This window comes from Acartia tonsa, chromosome 10 (genome assembly GCF_053477335.1).
Source record: "Acartia tonsa isolate MP-2025a chromosome 10, ASM5347733v1, whole genome shotgun sequence".
Lineage (NCBI taxonomy): Eukaryota > Metazoa > Arthropoda > Copepoda > Calanoida > Acartiidae > Acartia > Acartia tonsa.
In genome coordinates, this window is record NC_137269.1 from 15,407,739 (window position 1) to 15,423,577 (window position 15,839).

General features: G+C 29.8%; 2 protein-coding genes across 3 annotated transcripts in view; one reads left to right on the forward strand and one right to left on the reverse strand.

Annotated features, from left to right (window-relative positions):
- Positions 1 to 5,145, forward strand: part of LOC145329513 (neuronal acetylcholine receptor subunit alpha-3-like) — a 78,313-nt gene extending 73,168 nt beyond the window's left edge. Inside the window, exons 20-22 of one of the 2 annotated variants that reach the window (XM_080173712.1) lie at positions 2,611 to 2,664; positions 3,086 to 3,226; positions 3,536 to 5,145. In XM_080173712.1, the coding sequence (XP_080029838.1) occupies positions 2,611 to 2,664; positions 3,086 to 3,211 (180 nt within the window). In that variant the 3' untranslated portion in view covers positions 3,212 to 3,226; positions 3,536 to 5,145. The remainder of the gene's footprint in view (positions 1 to 2,610; positions 2,665 to 3,085; positions 3,227 to 3,535) is intronic. The other variant, XM_080173713.1, reaches the window with a different exon arrangement.
- A 3,097-nt stretch (positions 5,146 to 8,242) lies between these two features.
- On the reverse strand, positions 8,243 to 13,624 carry LOC145330543 (Na(+)/H(+) antiporter NhaA-like). The gene is made up of 10 exons (XM_080175165.1): positions 13,441 to 13,624; positions 13,025 to 13,169; positions 12,090 to 12,208; positions 11,531 to 11,617; positions 11,143 to 11,234; positions 10,297 to 10,369; positions 9,831 to 9,922; positions 9,391 to 9,526; positions 8,843 to 9,029; positions 8,243 to 8,508 (listed from the first exon to the last, which is right to left on the reverse strand). The coding sequence occupies exons 1-10, from the start codon at positions 13,484 to 13,486 to the stop codon at positions 8,424 to 8,426; spliced, it is 1,062 nt and encodes a 353-aa protein (XP_080031291.1). The 5' UTR covers positions 13,487 to 13,624; the 3' UTR covers positions 8,243 to 8,423.
- Positions 13,625 to 15,839: the final 2,215 nt, after the last annotated feature.

A 15,839-nucleotide genomic window follows, 5' to 3' on the forward strand; every position in this document is an offset into this window, starting at 1 on the left:
TCTTCTCCGTGCACAGTGCACCGATAAAAAGCTAAGAACTTTAACAGGAGTAACCAAATGTTTGTATGTGTGTATCTTTTTCCTTTGATATCTCTTTTACGAGAGGACGGATAGTTCAATAGTTTTACATTGGAAGTTTTTAGGATATTGTGCGAATATAGAGGGGGGCAACCCCTCCCCCCCCCTCTTGGAGTTCCTAGAATATTGAAATGTAATAATTGTTTAGACTATTTTTTGTATAAGGAAAAATATGCGAAATATGTAAAGCCTTATTTGAAGTAAGAGTGTTTCTATCTGTAGCTTATCACTGAACGGATATGTTCTTCTTTGTAGCAAAGCTTCGTGTAGGTCTATGGGAGGTTTTTAACTAGAACCTTCACCCTCCCAAGAGCAATTGCCCTGGGAAAAAACAACAAATCTAATAGAAAGAAAAAACAAATTGGTTTAAAGATTAGCTGTGCCACCTAGAAAAGGATTTAAAACTGTAAGATTGCTGAGTGAACAATACTGTCTCAGTAGATTTACTAAAATAGTATGCCATTACTTACACTAAAAATAACTTTGTAAAATTGGAATGCTTGGCGAAACTAATATTTTTTTAGTTGCATCTTTGCCATAATTATCATTTTAAATGAGAAAAGCATATAACCATTACAGTCATATAACGGTTTGTGTGTATTTTATTTAGACGGAAATTATTGCACATCAGTTTCCTTTCATCTTTAAATATTCATTAGACTACTCAAAGAATATTCTTTACAACTCATTGAGTTCTATGATTAGAAGCAAAGCTACTCAAAGTTAGGGTTTGTAGGTATGTTTGTCAGTCCTGAATGTTCGTTCTAATGGTTGTGATTAATATGCGTGTTAAAAATTTCTTTTGTAAAATAAATCTTTGATAATAGGCCTAAATATTATTAAAACATGGTTCTTTCAAAGATAAGTTCCAATTTTAACTTTTATTACCTGTCATGGGCTTGGCTGCTGTCCATAACACTGTAGCGTCAGGTTCAGAAACCAAGGATGACTAGGGGTGAGCAATGTCTTTTTTATATCCAAAAACATTAAACATTAAAGTGTTATTTAATTTAAACAACCTTTCTAATGAACACCCTGGAAGACCTAACTGTACTTAGTAATAGTTTGCGACTGTGTTTAGGTAAAAGTATTACTATTAATGGCAAGCGCTGTACAATTTAACATTTAAAGTATTAACCTGACACCTCCTTGTCTATTCCACATTCCAATACTATATATTTTCTAGAGTTTTCTTAAATTTACAATATATTAAAAAATTTGATTTTCTATTTTATGATTAGAAATTAAATACTTCACAATAATGTAAATAGCAACATGAAATGAAAAAAATGAATTTATTTCTAATAAAGTTAAATAATGGGTCTCGTCGTTCTGGCCAATGAGAGTTTATTATGGATTATTGAAGCTCTATTAGTTTTAAACATTTATTCCTTGGAAAACTTGAGCTCATTTATAGACATTTATTTCCTATATAGATCTGACATGGATCTTGAAGCAATAAAGCAGGCTGTTTTGTAAATGTTAAAAATTGGAAGAATCTATTAAATAAAAGTTATCGCAGATATACTTAGTAAATAAATCATAAAATCATATTCTTAACATATTTTATATCTTTTATATTTTTAATTTTGAAGTTAGCAAACTCTTAAACCTTATAAAATTTTATAAATTTCTACTTTATAAAAAATAGACAAATTGAGGAAACTTATAGAGTAGCGTCACATCTTAAAAAGTGCGGCAGCAAAACGGCTGCAGATTGTCCAAAAGAATGTAGCTTTTATGTCTACTTTAAATATGTATAGGGCTTCGGATTGTCTGGAAAAAATGAATATTTTTAAGATTGTTAATCTGGATGAATAATTTTCCTTTTTTGTTAGAACTCCTAGGAATATGCCAATGACATGAAATTTAACTAAACTTTCTTGAAATTTGTGCCTGACAGCTTGACAAAACTTTATATGTACAACATCCAACAAAATATTTAGTGCTTTCCTCAATGTTCCTATTGAGGGTTGACCCACTCTCCCCCTTTTTTAAATTTAAAAATCAGGTGGGGGAAGTTCCTAGCCTAAACTCTGTCAGGTTACCCAGTACCCAATATGACCTAATCTAACCAACCATCAAATAATAAACAGACAAAAAAATAACTACTACCCCGTATCCTTATTTTTAATTTCTTTCAAAAATAAGAGTTTGGGGGGGGGGGGTCAGTGCTAAATAGGCACTTATGGGGAATACGCCCAATATTCCTGCATATGGACATCTTAGCAAAACATATTTTGAAATTTTATTTATAGAGTTTTTTCTATATTAATAAGGGATAAAAGACAAGTCTAAACTTTCCATAAGGATTTCAGTAACAATAAGAAGTTATCTTCAAAGCGTATCATTTTTCATAGGATAGAATTGTCCTGACCACTAGATTTTTTATAATGTAATGCATTATTTTACAAGAATATTCATTTTAGGTTAGAATCATTTACAATCAAATATATCGATTACACCTTAAACGTAAAAAGTGCAGAAACTCAAGTAGCTGAACTATTTTCTAAATATTTATATTTTTATTAGGAGAGATTTCAACAAACAGACAAAAAGGAACAACATGCTTTGGAATGGAAACAGGTATTGTTTATGATTTATTCAAGAAGCACAGCTACTCTATGACTAAACACCAATGACTATGTCATATATGTACTTAGTTTTGCATTTATAATATCATATTTTGCGATTTTTTACATTAACTGTTAGAGAGTGAAAAAAAAAATATAATCACTTTTAATTTTAAGCATAAATTTCCCAAAATAAAATCCTTTCTCGGGTAAGTTGTTGGTTTGTAGATGTTGAATTGAACATCATTGTCTTGGTTCATAATCATTTCTTTAAATCTATACACTAAAAAATTTATGTACTGTTTTACTTACGCTAATGTCAATATTTAAACAAGATTTAAACAAGACTTGACAAAATAAACGAATTAATGAAAAAAAACCTTCGTTTTACGTTTAAGCATAATTTTCCATATCGTAACTGCTTGTTATTTCAGGTTGCTTTGGTCATTGACAGATTGCTGTTGCTGCTCTTCTTCTTGGCGATGACTATATCCTCGTTTGTCATCCTCACATCCTCCCCACATCTAGGTCCAGGAAATGTTCAACATCCACATAATTAAATATTTTAGAATAGGGTAAGTCCTATTTGTTTAGCCAGGGGACCATCCATGCATTGCACCCCCCCCCCCCCCTATTAATTTTCTATGGCTTTGTACAGTTATGTATGTATGATTTCAAGGGGTTTTATCAACCGTCACTCAAAAGTTCAGATGATAATTACAGATGAATTGTTTGACTGAGTTCATTCAGAAAATTTTATGCAAGCCTCTTAGATACTTTGAAGTAAATGAAAAGGGGGGGGGGTATATTCCCTTATCTTTAAAGCATGAATTGAAAACTTAGATAAAATACTTTTTGAATATTTTTAAACCTAAAATATTTAGGGTAGAAGCTATGAGAAAAGAATAAGGTGTTTCAGTGTAAAAAAGTTGTTGTCAGACAAGCCAGACCATAAAGGTGCTCACATATGAGTTTTGAAGTTTTTGAGGAATTTTCTTTTATTATATATTAGTGTGTAGATTGTTTTGCTGCTTTTGTTTAATAATGTAACTTAATAATTTTTTCTAAACTATTGAAATCTCAAAATTTTTGCCAATAATAGATATTCAGTGAAGATTGAATTATTCATATATTATGTAGAAAGATTTTATTTATGTTGATAATAAAGAAAACTGTTTGCATAAACAATTATGAACTATGAAGATGAGAATATTTTGATATAATGAAAAGTATGAAAGGCCTATGTTAGCACATGCTAGGATTATTTACTATGGGTTACAAAGTTTTTCAAGAAGATGAAGTCAATGTTGAAGATTATTATTTGCTTTAGAATAGATAATCCCAGTATGTCTCCGAATCAGAATCCAAAAACTGTTTCTGGGTCATACTAAAAAATGTCTTTTATTAATGAAATTTTCCAACCAAAAAATTAAAGAAAATCTATAATTAATCCTTTAACTTTTAATTTTACTTCCCGCAGAAAACTATGAAAAGATATGTATTCCGATAATCCACTGCCCTTACTTATTCATCTTTGGTTCTTAAATATTTTCTTAAATATTTATCATTCAATTACATTTAGTTACTGATTTTTTTCTTTCTTATGTTATTCAGTTATAAAATAAATAGGTTTCTAGATTTATATCATCATTTTTGGCTTATCTTTTACTTCATTAAATTGTCCATGTAAATATACGCATATGAGATAAAATATAGTAAAAAAAGGAATTCAATGTAGAATTGATTTATGTAGAAGAATAGTTTTTGTGAATTGATTATTATTAGCAAAATAATAAAACTATCCTGACTTAAAAGAAATATTTTTCAACATATTATAAATAAAACCTATCACAGTTTAGTTTTTAAAATTGTCTTTCAAATGTCGAGTTTTTTCTCCAGTTTTCTTAACTATACATATACACAAAATAAATGTAACTAAACATTGCTAAAGCTACTTTTGACTAAAACATTTAATAGTCAAATCTTATTTAACAATGAAAAAGAATTTCATAATAGCGCAACAATGACAAGTTTAAAATCTTTTACATGAAAAAAAGTATGTATTTGTACAGTAAGAAAGATTCATTCAATTTGTTGCAGGTATCGCCAACAAATTTCTAAAATATTTTTTCTGTTTTACATGAATTGAAGATTTTAAAAAGTAGTTAAGGACAAAGTCTGAATATATTAATAATCATTACGGTTTGTTAAAAGTAAGAGTGAATGTCAAACAGACCTACGGACATATAATTACGAATTATAGAGTAGATGTACCACTAATAAATATTCGTATTTACTAAAAGGGAGATTTTTACAGAAACAGAATTGCCCTTTATAAACTTTTTAAAAATATTGTAAAAAATATACATGAAATAAAAATATAATATTAACTGTATGTAATTATTATTTATCATTGTAATTGTAGAATAATTATATTAATGATATATAAAAGTGTTTAAATTTGATGTTTCAGATAATATACAATTAAATTTTATTATTATTTTTTTAATAACGAATCTGCTATAAAATTGTGTAAGTAGTCCGTGCTTATTTCAAGAATAATTTACTAGTCGTTTCCTCGTTAAAGATTAATTGATGAGTATGACAAATACGAGCCATAAACAATTAAATTGCTAGAAAAAAATGCAAAGCCTAAGCTATTCTAAAGTTTATTTGTTAAATTGGTAAATAGTGCTGCAAATAAAGCAATTAAATTCTATAAAAATTACAATTAAATTGGTCCGTAAGTTTGTCTCAGCAACCAGCTAATCACTATACAAATTTCAGTCAAGATTCCTATGACTTATGCGAATCTAGTTTATACATTTGTTTGACCGTCTGTATGTACGCTAAAACAATCATAAACCTTAATTTAAGGTTACGTGATTTTCTTTAAGTGTTTGCACATACTTTCTTATCTTTGCCATTACAACTGAAAATCTGATAACTATATAACTATAACTCACGTCGTCCGTTTTCCCATTCCATAATTTCTCCCTTTGGTCTTTTATCAAGCATCATTTTTATCGATTTTCTGTAAGTCTGTGGAAATCAAACATATAGGAAATGGATGCAATGAAAACAAATCCGCATGTAATGTGCACAAATAATCACACATGTACAATATACATGTGTTTGCTAAGCACTGTAAAAATACCAATTGTCAGTTTTTGAAAATATCCTGAGAGGATTTTTTATTTTACTTTGATCGAAAAATCTCTAGTATGAGTGCTAAGAATAAATTGAAGAATTTGTTTTGAACCAGTTGTTTTTCTCAAATCATTGCACTATAAGAAGGTTACTGTCGTTACAATTTAAAAAACTAATGATAATTTTATTTATAATTAATTATATTTATATGAAAAAGAACCCATTTCTTGAAAGAAAAACAACATCTTTTTACCAGTATATTTGTTGTAAGTAGGTGACCCATATTATACTTGGGGAGAAACAATTGTGATGCCCATTTATAACTCATATTGCAATACCTACCTTATTATGTTGGTAGAGTACAACCTTCCCCCCCCCCCATATACCGTTGTTAGAACTTTCAAAAAGCAAGTAATTAAAGATTTTTAGCACTATCATGTGGATTACCTATGCTATCAGAATCGTCAATTTATTACTAAACTGCAAAAAAAACGTTTACATTTTGCTCTTAAACCTTTAAAGGCCCTTTTAACATAATTTCTGATTCTAATTTGCTCTTTTTTTTCACTGGTAATGTGATGATTATTAAAATTATTCATCTCCAGAAATAGTTTGGCAGAATTTAACACTTATTTTTTAAGACTTAATTGGAGCAAAATATATTAGAATTTGTTCCTTTATTTGCACGAGATGGGTCCAGTACGGGGGTTTGTGTATTTCCCATTATAAATAAATTTTATCTTTGACCTTACAAGTACTTTTATCAGAGTAATTGCTAGGCTATAATGTTTATCTGTTATAGTTGACCCTGAAACATAATAATAATCTTGTTTTTATAATTTTATTATTCTAAGTAATAATTACATCCAACAGGTGTTTGTAGTTTTTAATTTTGAAGTTTTAGAAATTCTAAATTATAAGTAGTCAGATGGCAACACACTGCTGCCAAAACAATTTCTTCTCGATTGCCAAAACCACCATCAGCTCTGTGTGTCACATAATAAGCGGCCTACTCAGCAATCCAGTAAGCTTCAGTCACAGTCATCAAAATTTAAAATCAGATTTCAAGCTAATTTTGGACAAAACTGTAGTAGCAGTCGCAACAAACCAGGCTTATCGGAAGAATCAGCCACTCTCAGCCGCAACCACACAGAGCCACAGCCATCAAATTTTAATTTTGCCACCCTCAGATATTACTTACCATAGTCACCCTCAGCTGCTTCTGCTTAAAGACACGCACAGCCGCAACTTTGTATTCATTCACAGCCTATTCTTAGCAGCAGCTGCGCGACTGAAGGCGCGGCTGCCGAACCCTTCTTAAACCTTTCTTCGCTAGAGATAATATACAGATCACTAAACTCATATTATAGTATCCGGTTAATACAGTAAAACAAAAGTCTCAAATGGTTTAGCAAAAATATAATACTATTGCCACTATTTGTTTTATTTTGCATCTCTTTATGTATTCCAAATTAACTTAAACTATTGGAAACATCCATATCTCTATGGGATACAGTTAAAGGTGTTTCTTGCTTTATATCAAATGACCTAATACATACCCGTGATATATGCTAAGCTTTCATGAAAAGCATGATTTTATTATTTACGCTATTTTTTTTAAAGAAATACAGTACAAAAAAAGATAATTACACATTTTAACCAATAATTATAATTTTGCTGTTTGTACCTTTGAGATTAATCCTTGTCGTTAATGTTGGTACTTATAGGGGGACATACATATTTATTGGTACAGAATCGTAAAACGATTGTTATAAAAGATTTACTCTTGTATAAAAGCAAATGAACTATGATAGCAACATAAAAAACAGTAAAAAGGATAAATCCTCATAATAAAGTAAAAGGATGTATGTTTGTCTGTACCGAAGGATCTCGCTTACCGCTGAGCCGATCAGGTTCTCCTTAACAAGGTAGTTTCTCACAGGTACCGGGAAGGTTTATAACTATTTTTTAAAAATCTAAAATAAAGAAAATGGGTTTTTGGGATTCAGCTCCCCCTCTCTCAAATGCCCCTAGAGGCCTTTAGGTCTATAATAGTTTATTTTCATATTTTTACTAGTCTTTAGCCAGAACCAAAACATGACAAACGTTCACTTTAGAAAAAAAATATGACATACCGAAAAAGCTTTGATCTAAAACTATGACATACTATACTTGTACTCTGCATAAAACATATCTTATGTTTGTTTTTAATTTTGTGGCTTTTTAATTATTATTTATTTTAAATTCAACTATATTTTCAAAATAATTCTTTCTCTATGAATAAAAGTCTCTTTATAATAAAAATGTAAAGTAACTGCTTTTGAATATTTTTTGCATTAAATGTCAAAAACATTTAATGTATAGGGAAAAATCAAATTTAGAAACCTTGAGTACAAAACAAAAGAATTTTAATTTAATACAAAATGTACGCTCCAAAAGTATTTTTTTTAGAAAATTCTTGATCTGTAAAACTATTTATTGTCAAAAGTATATATTTAAAATGTTAACAATTAAAAATATTTACACAATTTATACTTTATAATTTTTAAATGACACAACATAAAATATATAAAACACAACACAATTTTTCAACATATAATAATTTCTTGTTAAATAGATATCTCAAACAGTAATGACGGTTTTGTACTTTTTGTTCTCCTTGTAGTTTTTTCTTTTGTAAAGTTTATCATCAGTCTCATTATCACCACTAAAATGATTTTGTGTTTACAATTTTCAGACCAATTATTTATGTATAAGATTGAATCTATCACTATTGGTTCTACTGACAAGTTGCAAGGTTTTAACTGCAGATTATTTTATAACGCACAGAACTAAAAGTTTATCTAACCTATTATAACTATCTGAATATTATCTGCAATTCTTATAAAAGTTTGATATTTTAAACAAAAATCTTGAACTTTCATTGCAAAAAAACTAAAAAAATCAAGAGTTTCATCTTAAAATTAAAAATGTTAAAATAATGTGAGTTACTTAGTGGAAGTAAATTGTTTTACTTGAAATATAATGAAAGCAATCCATACCTACACCATCCAGCAAGCCAAATACAAGGGTAGATAAAGATCATGTAGAAAATCTTAAGAGGAACAATGATGATTATGGCCAGGATTGTAAATATAGCTGTGAGAATCATAATGCTGATAAACATGAGCAGGAATATTGGAATTAAAACAATCAAGGCCAGGAAACCAAAAACAGACATTGATACTCCTAAACAGTTAAACAAAAATTATTCACAAATAATGGTAAAAGTTGTAATTATTAGTTTTTAGTTAGTAATACAGTAAAGCCATAATCAAGAAAAAATCAACTGAAATTACCAAATATTTTTTCGAATCAATTTAGTTGTTGTTTACAGGATTTATATATGGCTGAATAATTTTCAATCAATGCTAAAATTGAAAGTTAGGGTTTTATTAAACATTTGTTGTAGTAACCATTTCCTAATAATGTTTAAACTGACCAGAACCATGGTATAAAACTACCATGATGATTTAAAAACTAACAGTCAAGCTGTCTTTGAAAACTTAGTAAACTCAAAAAAAGATACTAAACTAAATAGAATATATACCTGAAACTGGCAAAGGTTTGGTGAATCTAGTCATTAAAGACGGTATAAATGAGGTTTTAGCAATAAGATCTCTGAGCCTGACAATCATACCTGACCCTCCAGAGGGAACTATGTTAACAATCTTTACTTGTTCTGTCTAAAATATAACAACACTCTGTTACAAAAATTATTTATAATTATTATGCAAAGGGCAAATGGTTCAAACACCAATCTTAAAAAGAGTCCAGATACTTTATAAATTACTTCCCTTCACTTCCTCATACAAGTATTTCTTATCTCCTTCCCATACCCTTCCTAGTACACATACCTTCCCCTTCCAATTTCCCTCCTTTTCCATATCCCACCAAGTTCCCATTCCTTCCCCTTTAAATAACCCTCCTATCCAATCCCTTTCAATCTTTTTGTCCTACCTTCCCATTTAAACAAAATGTATGACTTACCCCTATGGCTTCTCTGATTGAATGTTCCTTGACAGAGTAAAGTTGATCAGCTAATCCTAGATCAATGGCTTCTGCACCAGTAAATACAGCTCCTTAGATAACAATTAATGGAAACTAAAATTTGTCACAATGCTTAATTTTTAGTTTAATAGAAATTTGGTTTAGTAGAAATTTAATGATTTTAATGGATTTAAAAATTTCTTTTTAGCCAGCTTTTTCAACAATCTTTCATACTCCCTTGTATGTTACAATTATGTCAATGACAATAAAACTTATTCCCTCCCACTGCACTAGTATTAGTATTTATTAGATTGATTCATGTTTATATTTTGGGTATTGTCAAACATTTGATATATAACAATTTATTTCACCTATTATAAAAATTTGCTACTTTCGTTAATAGTAATGATAAAAAGACAGTAAAAAGTCCTTACATCAATAGACCGTTTCTAGTTTGCAAGTATACCTGAAAATATTTCATTCCTTTTTGAGGAGTCAAGTTTACCCTCTCTTCTTCTTAGAACCCATTTAATAAACTCCTAAACATGTTTTCAGTTTTCAATTCTTGAAAGTTTCTTAGGGAAGTTAAGCTGTATCCCTATCAATTTACAAAAAAATGTGACTTTTATTATCTTTAGAAATACAAATACCCTAAAATGCCAACAAAAAAATTATCTATAATTTATTATTCTTATTCATTAATGAGAGTTTCTTATACACTTTTGTCTCTAGAGCTGTTGGTTATTCTATTATATAAAGTTCAAGCCACGCCACGTGCAAAATTGACTCTGATGAATTGAGCCATACTGATGAGCCCTAAAAGGGCGAAACACTGTGTCTATGGATATTATATAAAGTAGTAAGCTTTTATGTCTGTCCTGAAGGATCTCGCTAACCGCTAAACCGATATTGTTCTCCTTTACAGTGAAGCTTCTTATAGGTCCTTGGAAGGTTTTTAATTATTTTTGGAGAGGGTGTCTTCACCCCACTCCCCCCAAAAATATTTTTTTAACTCTTTTTGAAACTTAAATTTAAAATGGGATGAGGTTCCCCTCCTACCAGTGCCCCTAGAGGCTTCTAGGGGCGTAGCCGCTAGAAGAATTATAAAAAGTAATTCCACCCCGGTCCTTAAGAATTTTCTAAATCAATATTTACATGTGAGTATGTTTCATTAAATCATTCATTATAATTATCCAAATAATAGAGCTTAAAAAACATGGAAGTTTTAACTTATATTAACAAGCAAATAAAATCGTTTTCATTAATGATTAGTTCCTATGATATAAATTATATCTCCAATGCAATTTCCTACCTTATGCATATTAGTTAACATGTCATTAAGATCCTCCTCATCTTCAGATGTTGTTACAGAAAAATGATTAAAAGCTCCACCTTTTCTCTCTCCTATTGATTGAAAGAAAGTTGTATATTTACTTCATAATAACTGTACAATTAATGGCATTATAAATTTTTTATGTTATACGTAAATAACAATGCATTAAAGACCCAAGAGATAATTACAAATTTTGATTTTTAAAGAGATATTAGCACCTTTATCTTTTCAATATTGACAAGCCTACATGTGTTTTAAAGTAATACAAAGATTTTTGGCATTTGTATTTTTATGATAAACTTTCTTTTACAATTTATAGATATGTTTTAGGCATGATTGAAGAAGTTATTGGTTATTGATTAATTACCTGAAGTGTAAGTCTTAGCTTCTATTCCAATAGCATCAAGAAGTTTAGATACTTTGAATGTAGTTGTAGTTACACCAATACTTCCAACTTAATATGATAAGATTAGGTATGAGTTCAGCCTATAATATACTTATAGAATAAAAAGTTAAGATACTTGGAATTTAGTTGTAGTTACACCAATACTTCCAAATAAATATAATAAGATGAGGTATTAGTTTAGTATATTATCAATTTAGTAAGTAAAATTTGTTTTAAATTTGAATCTAAATTGCTCTGTATCTGTTTTCTTTAAAATCACTAGTTGCTGAGCCCCTAGCATCTAGGTTCTCTATAATCGAACAGATATAAAAGGACAGACTCATTCATGAAAATAAATAGCCTAAAACCATCTCAAAACCTATAAGAAGCCTCGCTGTAAAGAAGAACCAAATCGGTTGAGCAGTCAGTGAGATCCTTCGCTACAGACAAAAAAGCTTACTACTTTATAAAATAGGATTGTGAAAACATCATTAGTGCATGTACTCACTTATCTATTCAAAATTTCTCCTGACATAATTACCTGTAGAAAATATAGAAACAAATATATGATCAGCAGCTGAAGCAAGAAGATAACCACCTGAGCAGGCCATATCCTCCACAAATGCAAAGATTGGAACTCCAGTTGTATCTCCACATTGCCTATTAAAAGGGAAACATTAGTTTTCTGTAAGCTGCGCGGCTGATTGCGGATGAGGCTGAGAGTGGCTGAGGCTGAGGGTGGCTTAGGTTGAGTGCGGCTGAGGATGGCTGAGGCTGACTGTGTCTGAAGCTTTTGGGTAGCTAAGGCTTTGAGTGGCTGAATGTGACAGAATGTAGCTTAATGAGGCTGAATGCAATTGAGGCTTCGAGTGGCTTATGTTTTATATTACTAAAGCTGAGGCTTATTGCATAACCTAGTAAACCGCGCGGCTTAGAGCGGCTGTGGCTACTGACCCCTGCTTAGATAATTTGATATTCTTACCCACAAAAATTTTAAAAATTGGACCAAAACGACCAAATTTCAAAATATAATTATAGAGTAGTTAAGCTACAAAAAATGTATCATTTAACATTGATAAAATTTTTAAATAGAGATATCTTAATGATAATGTTTTTAATGCAATTTTCTTTTATTGTTGACAAACCCATAGAGAAAGTTATAAATGTATATTTGCAATTATGCCAACTACAGATATCAATATCAATGCAGTTCCTTACTAAAACAGTAATCGATTTCATAATCATAATAGCAGTAGGATGTGGGTTGTCTTTTTTATGCTTTAATTTCTTTAGAAGGCTAGTTTCACAAAAAGTCTCTCATCACAAAAATGCTTTGTTTGACTTTTTTTATGACGTTGATTATGTAGGTAAGGACACCTAGGAGATGTATCAACCTCCTTGACAATAAACCGTTCACCCCCCCCTCCTGCTGAATCCCTGTACTCGCCAAAGCTAGAATCTAATAGAAACTTTTACCTTATATATTCAGCAAGAAGATGACTTTGAACAGGAGAACCACCGGGAGAATTTATAACCAGACAAAAAGCGCCCAGATCCTCAATGGAAAATGCCTTGTCAATGGCAGGCCTATACTTTTCCAAAGTCAAGTCACCATCATGGCCTAAATATAGATACAGAATTGGATTTATAGGAGCAATGCTACTCTGCAACTTTCTAATTCAATTTGATTTATTCATGCACTAGTTTAGTTTTAGAGAAAATTAGCCTCAAATTTAAACCCGTTTGGATAATCTTCCTGATGCTTGAAGGCTGCTGACGAGCGGCTGGCGCGCACTGTGGTGTTTTAAAAAAGTCGATTTATTTCGTTAAAAAATATTTCGTTTTACTTCTTAATTGATAGGTAAATGTTAATATAATCCAACAATTGTTACCTCCAATACCTCCTCTAAACTCTAGTATGGCAACAACAGACGCCATTCTTATAATACCGCAGCTATTCAAAGTATGTAAACTGCGTTTAATAGGTCTGTAGCTTGTGTGTATCCTTCTATCCTTCTCCTCAATAAACTACAAAATGAATTTTCAAATTTGGAATATTTTCTTTTTTATTATTTGGAAGATTTTTAGTAAGGCTTAATTAATTTGTGAATTTTTGATAATTAATACAATGTTTTTCGTATTGCAGCTACTCTATAACTATTTTTTTTCAATCATTCCAACAGTTATATAAGATTACATTATTTTCTTTTCTCCTTCTTTATGTTACTCTTACTGTTGACTTTCTTTGTGCGTCTGTCCATAGTTCTATGAAGGAGATTTTAGTTTTTGAATACCATACTCTTAAACTGACTTTGTCCATGTATTTGACTTTTCTCGATATTTGATTAATTTTCATTTATATTTCCGTACTTTACATCCTTTATTAGCTCTTATTTAGCTTACTATTAATTAGATAAACATATACTGTACTGTACTATAGGTACTTTTAAAAAGATAGAAAAAAGATAGTCCTTTATCTATGCAGATTGCTTGATCTGTAAGTTAACGATATATAGTATAGATAGGTATAGGGTATCTATAATTCAAGATATATATAAATGGGGATTCCAATAATTCTATAATGAAACTTCATTGACTGACCGAAGGATATTCTTATATGTCATGGTTTTATTTCATTTCAGCAAATAATCCTTTTTATATTAGCAAAATATAAAGAAACAGAACATCCTTTACAATAAATGCATAATAATATGCGTAATGATAAATATTAAGAATGTAAAATATTATGCCATATTGGATCTCCAAACTTTTTTGTAATGTATTTGGACTAAACATATTACTTAACACCCAATGCTATCTAAAGCAACATTAGTACTTAAAACGAAAAAATATGTCTAATAGAAGTACAGCAATATTCAGTAAATAACATTTTCGTTAAAACAATTACTAGTATGTTGTATAGCCAATTCACATATGGATTTTATTTTAAAGATATGCTAATGAACAAGGTAGATCTAGTAACTTCTTTATTAGTATTAGCGGACTTAATTGGTTAGTAACTGATCTATTATTAAATGAAAGTAACTGATAAAATTAAATCTGTCTAATGTGCAACTTTTTCTAGTGTAAGATTCCATTCTCTTTTATCCTTATTTGCTCAGATACTTAGAAAATAATATTCTTTAAATTAATTGTCTTTTCATAGTTTCTATCTTACAGCTGGTAGGATGGCAGATATTGAAGATTTATTAAAACTATTGTCTGCGGATACATAGGAAAAATTATGTATATTGTAACTGTATACTCTTATTTACGTGACCTTTCCATCCTTTTTACATCCCATAAGGAAATCTGTCAAATTTTGTTCTAGCTTATCTTTTTTAATTACATTTTTCATAAAACTAATTTTAGGAATGTTCAGTATATTATTTAAAAATGCAATTTCAGAAATATCTAAAAAAATGTACTTTGCATTATTCGGTAGAAACGTTGTATATTTTCTTCAGGTTTTTTCTATCTTAAAAACACATTTGAGGTTGATAGAAAATTTATCTATTCCTCATTGACCACTCCCTGATATTATAATGACGATTAAGATATTCCTATCTAACTGCAATGTATATAGATTTGACCTAGAACTATTGACATGTTGATATAGGATGGGCAAATACAACAAACTTTCCTTAGAATTGGCAGCCTAATATTTAGATCGGTTCTAAGAATTAACTGGATTGTTTATATTAAGCGGCTGGAATTTATTGAATTATTATCTGCAGATAAAGTTTTATCTGTAGGGTTTACTCTAACCAGGGATAAGGGATGGGAAACGTAGGAAAATATTATTTCAGGCCTATTTCAAGCCTAGGCCTATTTCTAGCCTAATAAACCAGTTTTGGGATGACGCAGTGGTTCGTATAAAACCCTAATGAAAAAGCTGTGTGTGTGTGTGTAGATAAAGTATAGAATCAAATTCAGGTAGCTAGTTTAAAGTAAAAAACATAACTTTTTATAAACCTATATATTAATGGCTTTTGTTAAAATGAAGTTTTCTCTCTCCCAAAATTTTTTTATCTTTTACTTTGGTAATTTGAACTGTCAGAAAGCTATCGTTGGGTTTCCCTCAGACAGATTTTAGTTTGTATTATTTGCATTTTTATTAATGAGTAAAAATTTTATTTGAAAATTTCATTGCTAATTAAAATTCAAAATAAATAAATTAATATGCACTTGGGTAACATTCTATCAAATTCTTTGGATTCTATTATGTAGTGACATATTTGTACTGTGTTGTATTGTACATATATTAGGGTTAAGGTGTTGTATTAATTCC

Excerpts from the sequence above, each read along its gene's own strand:
- LOC145330543 (XM_080175165.1), bottom strand. The coding sequence starts at position 13,486 with ATGGCGTCTGTTGTTGCCATACTAGAGTTTAGAGGAGGTATTGGAG. Across the intron at positions 13,170-13,440 it reads GTTTAGAGGAGGTATTGGAG|GCCATGATGGTGACTTGACT; the intron begins GTAACAATTGTT and ends ATCTATATTTAG. Across the intron at positions 11,618-12,089 it reads TGTTTCTATATTTTCTACAG|TTGGAAGTATTGGTGTAACT; the intron begins GTAATTATGTCA and ends TATCATATTAAG.